This window comes from Rutidosis leptorrhynchoides, chromosome 1 (assembly GCF_046630445.1).
Source record: "Rutidosis leptorrhynchoides isolate AG116_Rl617_1_P2 chromosome 1, CSIRO_AGI_Rlap_v1, whole genome shotgun sequence".
NCBI lineage: Eukaryota > Viridiplantae > Streptophyta > Magnoliopsida > Asterales > Asteraceae > Rutidosis > Rutidosis leptorrhynchoides.
In genome coordinates this window covers 653,051,001-653,058,521 of record NC_092333.1, presented here as the reverse complement: position 1 = coordinate 653,058,521, position 7,521 = coordinate 653,051,001, and the positions used below count along the sequence as shown (strand labels likewise).

General features: G+C 34.8%; 1 protein-coding gene across 1 annotated transcript; it reads left to right on the top strand.

Annotated features, from left to right (window-relative positions):
- The first annotated feature begins 432 nt into the window (after positions 1-432).
- Positions 433-3,066, top strand: LOC139885808 (copper-transporting ATPase PAA1, chloroplastic-like). Its single transcript, XM_071869562.1, has 5 exons — positions 433-841; positions 1,038-1,091; positions 1,178-1,331; positions 2,638-2,710; positions 2,843-3,066. Exons 1-4 carry the CDS (start codon positions 494-496, stop codon positions 2,664-2,666), a joined length of 585 nt encoding a protein of 194 aa, XP_071725663.1. The 5' UTR covers positions 433-493; the 3' UTR covers positions 2,667-2,710; positions 2,843-3,066.
- The last annotated feature ends 4,455 nt before the right edge of the window (positions 3,067-7,521 follow it).

Here is a 7,521-nt window from a genome sequence, read left to right as displayed (position 1 = left end):
AGAATGAAATATGAGTAAGAATAAAATCTTAGATGCAAATTAGGGTACAAACAGTTATCTTTGTTAAATTGGGCACATTTTTAGAACATGAGAAACAATTTCGGGTTTATTTTTTTATCATGATTATAATATGTTTTTAATTTAATTGATTGGAAAAATGGTGACAAAATTTTGAAATACAAAGATGAGAAGCATGTGTCGAACAAACAAGGAGTCAGTTTTTAGGCATAGATTAATTTAAGTTGAAAAAGGGTAAATGGTTCATAAGGGTAAAATAGTCCGTAATTTTAATGTGGTGGTGTATGGCAAAAAAGAAGTGGTGTACGGATCACTTTCCTGATTTTAATGGTAATGATAATGATGATGACGAGATGTTAATAACGTCGGATGATATATACGAGGGAAATGCACGCTACAGAGTATGTTGTGAAAAGACCCCTCTTTGGAATCCATTTCCCGTCAAACCAACAACCTCTCCATTTACCAAAAAATCATGGAAGCACCTTTGTCTCTAACCACCACCACCACTCTACTCTCCATCACCAAAACCCTCGGCCGCTCCTCCGCCACTGGCCGAACCATCCGGACTCAATCAACACTCATCCGATCCCGACCGATTACAACCACCACCGCTCCGTTTCAAAGATCATCGACCAAGTTCAGCTCAAAATCTCCGCTATTTAGGTTTGAAACTGCTACTGGAGCTACGCTATCACCTATTCGGTGTCGATTGAATTGTGTTTCGAGCTCAGCTGCTTCGTTTTCTTCATCTTCCGGTAGTGATAGTGTGGATGATGTTTCCGCCTTATCTACTTCAGATGTTATAATACTTGACGTTCGAGTAAGTTAATTTCGTAATTATTATATTCTATTTTTGCCCTAGGTCTACAAATTGCATGTTTAATCCACTCCCTAAGTTATAGTGATTGGTTAATAATCAAATACGTCATCAATTTTGAGCTTTAAAGTTACCTATTAATTAATAGTGGAACTGTATTATTAAACTTAACTTGTACAGTTGTACTTTTGTCTTTCAGGGGATGATGTGTGGAGGATGCGCGTCAAGTGTAAAAAGAATTTTAGAGAATCAAGTACGTAAATGAATGTCAAATATATTTTCATTATTAGAGATACATAAATGAGTGACTGAAGATACTGATATTTTTTCTATGGACAGTCACAAGTGTCTTCTGCCAGTGTGAATCATACAACAGAAACCGCAGTTGTATGGCCTATTTCTGAGGCCAAAGCTACACCGAATTGGCAGAAACTTATTGGAGAAGAACTTGCTAAGAATTTGACTAATTCTGGGTTCGACTCTAACCTTAGAGGTAAAAAATTTCCACTTGAAAATTGGCGTCTTTCTGCTTTATTTAGCTGTTTACTTATGCTTGCGCTGTTATCAACTAGTATTAGTATGTATGGTATTGAACCTGGTCGATTTTTCATTTGTTTCATGTATTTAGGTGAATGAACATTGAGAACTGTTAGTCTATTACTGTGATATCAAGCTGACTGTAGATATTAGGATGCTTGATCTAAAAGTTCATTAGATATTATAAATATTAATGCTTCGACTGGCACATCACAATCTTTCATTGTTCATCACTTCAGCAGTTTTTGTTGTTTTATAAGCTGACTTTTGGTGTAGGAAGTTGAAAGATGTTCATAAATAGAGGCTGTTCAGAAGATCTATTTCTTTTACATTTTCATTTTCATCATCTTCGATTTCCTTCTTTTTGTTTAGTTGTTCTCATAAATATAACTTTTGTATCATACTCAAAGACTCGTTATCTGCTTATGGTTGGCCTACAAGAATTCTTGAAAATTATTATCTCTAGGCTACGGTTGGTTCCTTTATAATGACAGGTATTGGCATCAGAGTAATGTCAATACCTTTTAGTTTAGTACTGTAATTGTTAAGATACGCTACAAAAATGGGCATGTTAGTTATCAAGCCTTGAAGGTCTTGCAGACCCACTGCTCAAAGTTACATGTGTAAATGGTGACTTCACATGTACTCGTTTGTTTGTTAAAAGGTCATTCGCATCATTGATTGGTTAAGCTTCATATTTTGATAAGCATAGTTTCTATCGCTAAAGTGATGAGTTATTAGAAGAATGGAAAGAAGTACAACAACAACAACAAAAACAACAAAACCCAATACCACATAAGTGGTGTATGGGGGAGGTGAGATGTAGACAATCCTTCCCCTAACCGAGAATAAATACAAGTCATTTCTACACCCAGAGTGAAAACACTCTCAATAGTAGAGAGAAAGTCATCCCACTCTCTATTCGACGGATAGAGAGATTGCTTCCGAGTGGACCTCCGGCCAATAAGTAGGAAAAGGTTTCTTAAAAAAATAAAATAAATTGAGACGCCATGAAAATGGTAAAATCAAATTTCTATGGGTTTTTAATCCTGCCTGAAATTTAAAGACAAGAATGGAAAGAAGTGAAAGATTTAAGTACTGTCCATTTAGCAAGGACCTTAAAATAAATTGCTTCGGAATAAAAGGTGTACAGGTGTTTTGCTTAGTTATATTCTAAAGACTTTTGTAGCAAGGACCTCAAATATGTACTCTGTCTCATTTGACTTGGTAATGAATGCTGAAGCTTCGTGAATAATTGACAGGTGAGGCTGCTAAAGAACAGTCATCTTAAAAATGCAAAGAATTCTTGTAGAAAGCAAAGCATATGCCTTGGTGGTACGTTCTTTTGTTATTCACTTATTCGGACTCTCACTTCTTTCCAATTCCCGGGCATGATTTCCAAAACAGAAATATTGTTAAAATATGTAGTCGTGTTAATGATATAGTTTCTTTATCGATATTCAATAGGTGAGTCTCTTTGGCATCTGTTGGTGATGTGGTTGGAGGGAAGCAATTCTGTTAAGGGGAGAAAATTTCATTATTTTTAGAACTATTCGGTCTACTTGTGTAGTTATTAATATGACGTTATTTATCAGAGAATATTATAACTTTGTGTCCTTCTATTATTAGTTTGTAATAAGATATTTTCTTTTAATAGTATCAGTTGCTATGGTCAAAGAATTTAAATTTCATGTTTTAGTGGTTTATTATTTTCTTTTCTTTGAACTACTTGGTATATCTGTACTATTTGTCCATGCGTGTAAACTTCAGAAGGATAGTTTTATTGTTGCTATGGCTGGTGATGGAGTCGATGATGCTTCAGCTTTGGCTTCATCACTCGTACGACTTGCTATTGGTGGAGGTGCTGGAGCTTCTATTGAAGTTGCTGCAGTCGTCCTTACGGGAAACAAACCATCTCAGGTATCGAAACATCCTATTCAACCCCGACCAACTCTTTTCAGCTTGTACCACAACTCCTGTTTTGACCCGCGACCCAATTTATATAGCAACTGCTCACACCCTTTTCTTGCAGTTGGTAAATGCTTTGGAGCTTAGTTAGTAGCAAACAATGAAGACAGTGAAGCAAAATCTGTGGTGGGCCTTTAAGTACCGCATTGTAAGTGACATTTTTTTTGCCAATTTGACACAAAGTTATATTTGTGTAATACAACTTTCATCTTCACTGCTTGCACTTGACCTGCAGTATACTCTGTTAATAAACCTACTATGAAAATTGTGTTATTTCGATTCAAATTTTTTCTAAACAGTGTGATTTGAACATCAGGTTGGATGGCTGATTCATTGCTTTTGGGACTTAGATTTGCATCAAAACAGAAAAAAAAAAAAAAAAAAAAAAAAAAAAAAACAGTAACATAATCACATGGGTTCCAAAACAGTATATCACCCAAAACCGTCTACTAGGTTTGAAATCCACAGTAATAGTCCGTTCTTTAATGGAGGTTGAGTGATTTATATGAATTTATGAAAATCACATCAGTAACTTTTTTCACTGATGTTAGTCCAATAAGTTAACTTTTGCTTTGTAAATGGTAGATTGATCATTTACGAAACCAGATTAATTAATCAGAGCGTCAAGATTATACTTATATTTATGAAACCAGATAAAAGAACAAGAACTGAACCGGTGCAACTTATGTTGTGCGACTCTATAGGCAACAATCTTTACAGTTGCCAAAACGTTTTATCGTAGGAAGTATCTTGATCTTGATTATGAAACCGTAAAGGTTCATATTAACAAAAGTAAATTGTTCTAAAAGCCAGTTTGATAGTGATTACATGTATTAAGCTTCCAAAATTCCTTAGAACATGTAGTCAGAAGATGATACAATACAGGATATATTAAAAAGCTAAGACTACGCTCATAAAAAAAGAAAGAAACCAAACGCAAAATAAAAATACACGGACAAACTAAACAGAAAACTAAAACTAACTAAAATACGTAAAAATGTAAAAGCACTACCAATCGAACAATAACTACGCAACCTAACAAGCAAAGCCGGAAATAACAAAACCGAGCCTAGCATCGAGCTCACAACACTAAGAGACCAACTACCTGACACCACGAAACATATTGTCCAAACACTTTCTGCATTTTTCCACCTCGGCACTAACTTTCTTATCCTTCTTAATCAGCTTGATGAGCTTCATTCCACTTTTGTGTCATTTGACTTTGGTGTTTCATTAACTTCCATTAGTCATTAAACTTTCACATCATTTTATTGTTACTGATAATACTTATGTAAAACCTCCATGTAACATCATTCTCGAAATTTTAATTTTTTTTTAAGACAAGTATTTTATTCGAGATTAAAATGGAACAAATTGCAACTAGCAAGTACATCGACAGGAAAAAAAAACCCACATAAGCGGAACCAAAAACGATCTAACCAAACCCCACGACAGGACTAGACAATTATCACGAGCAGTGGCGGAACTAGGATTTTTTTCACCGGGAGCAAAAAAAAATTTAAAACCGTAGCAATTTTTTTGGACAAAATATGGCGGTTTCGGGACCAAAAATTGAGGTTTTTAAGAAAATTATGAAGGTTTTTGGACAAAAGTTGAAGGTTTTTGGGCAAAATTTGAAGGTTTTGGGGTCAAAATATGTAGGTTTTGGGGCAAAAAAAAAATATCCACTGGGGGCAAAGTCGAAAAATCCAAAATTTTTATACTGAAAAAAAAAATCCACTGGCGGGTTTCGCCACTGATCGCGAGTAAAATGATCAAACTACCCCGACAAGGCGACAACACACCACAATTGAACCATAACAGGCATAAAGTTAGACCCGTGAATGATTTCCAACCATCTTGCAACCGCACAATTCGAAGCCCATTACAAAACCTACAATGAGTCCGAGTCTGAGTCTGAGCATGAGCACGAGCACGAGCACGAGCACGAGCACGAGCACGAGCACGGGCACGAGCATGAGCATGAACAATCATCATAATCCTCCTCGTCCACGTTTGAGTTCTTCAACATATCATCAATGAGAATTCTTTCAAACCAAGTCCGTTTATCACATCTTTTACGCTTCAACTGTTTTCTTTCTAGAATGAATTTAATAAAATGATGTTTGATTAATGGCCTAAATATTCGTTTTTTACACCGAAAACGAACCACCGAGCTAGCCCCATCCCGAGAAACATCATTTAAAAACATTGGCCCACTGGAAACATCAGCAAATATAGCGGGCCCATCATAAGATTCAATTGGGCCCACATCATTCTTGATTTATCCTTCGGTCTTTTACTATTGTTGTTTATCGTTGCATACCATCACTTCTTTGCACAAAGTGTACCACATAACACTCAATATCAAGCTATTAAAGCATAACAACATGTAGTCATTTATCTTTTTTTTTTTTTAACGGCGATTTTTTGGCATCAGTAGATCATTTATTTCAACGACCCTCATCATTTGCACGTAACACACACGTTTTAAAAACTTAAACTTGTGTCATCCAAATTTAGATACCTCACTCAATCAGCTAAGTGGTATCGAAGTGATATTTCTTCACATATTCTTTTCATTCCGAATCAATGATGGATCCGAATGATGGATTCGTGAAAAAATTATATAATTCCTTGGTGGAATGTGTTCATAATTATTTAAAAAAAATATTGACTTAACTATTAGACCACTCTTAACCATGACGGTTCGTCATGGGATCACTGACTGCCACATCAGCGTCACATCAGCACCTCCTTCCCATCACTAACGAACCACTAAACTGCTAACATCCATGACGTACCCATCACACACTTCCTTACACCCACTAAATTAATTTATCTAATTGTATGTACAAGTTTAGAAGTTAAATGTACAACAACAAAAAAGCTTTAACTTGTCCTTCAAAATGTCATCTATCGGCGAAAACGAAGACGGTGAATCAACGGCGGATGCATGCCATTCCACTAATATTGGCGCTAGTCAACCACGGAGTGGAAGACGGTTCTATCGACGAACCGATATTAATGCTCTTACTCGATCTCTTAAGAGTGCTCCCAATGGAGTAATTTTTCTCTCCCTAGTCATCAGTGTTACATCAGCGTCACATCAGCACTTCTTTCAAAAGACTAAACACTCTCAACAACGATACTCCTTCCTTCCATTTTTTTTTATTTTTTCGAAAATCAAATAATTATAATTGTATATATATATATATATATATATATATATATATATATATATATATATATATATATATATATATATATATATATATATATATATATATATAACATAAAACTAAAATTTCATTGAAAATTAAAAATATTACAATAATTTAAATTTAAAACATTACGACGATAATTAAATTGCGACATAAATAATGTGTTTATGGTCGGGTACAGTTTGGCGTGGAGTTTCAGGAACTTCTTCCTTGTCCGACTCGTCACGTAATCTTGGATAATAATGCGTTTGTTGTTGAGAGTGTCGTTGGTTCGGGTAGTGTGGATATTGTTGAGATTGTGGTTGGTTCGGGTAGTGTGGATATTGTTGAGATTGTTGTTGGTTTGAAAGTACGTATATTGTTGAGATTGTGGTTGGTTCGGGTAGTGTGGATATTGTTGAGTTTGATGTTGGGTGTGAACATTTGTAAACATACCCGTAAACGGATTAACATTTGCAAATTGAGAAAAACCGGTTGTTTGTTGCGTAGAATCAATTAAAGATTCAAACATATCTTGCTCGACCGATCCTCGTTCTTGAACTTGAGGGCGTTGTTTCGATTTGCCTTTATTTAGGGTTTTTTTGGAACTCATTTATTCGGTTAAAGAATTTGATTGTATGATAAAAGTGAATGTATATTTGAGAATTGAGATGTATAAAATGTATATGGGTTTATATATATTGTAGAAAAAGAAGAAAAAAATTAAAATTAAAATCATGTGTAAATGACCATTGCATTTAATTTTTATTCAACGGTCTTTATTTGACCGTTTTCGGGCGGTCCGCTGGGCGGCCTCCAGGGCCGTACTGATAGGAGTCCTCTAAGTAAAAGTATGCAATTAGACAAATATATTAATATTAAATATTAATTAATATTATTATTATTATTAAAATTAAATTAATTAATAAGTAATCAATAATTAACACGGAGTATTTAATTATAAGATAAAATTGT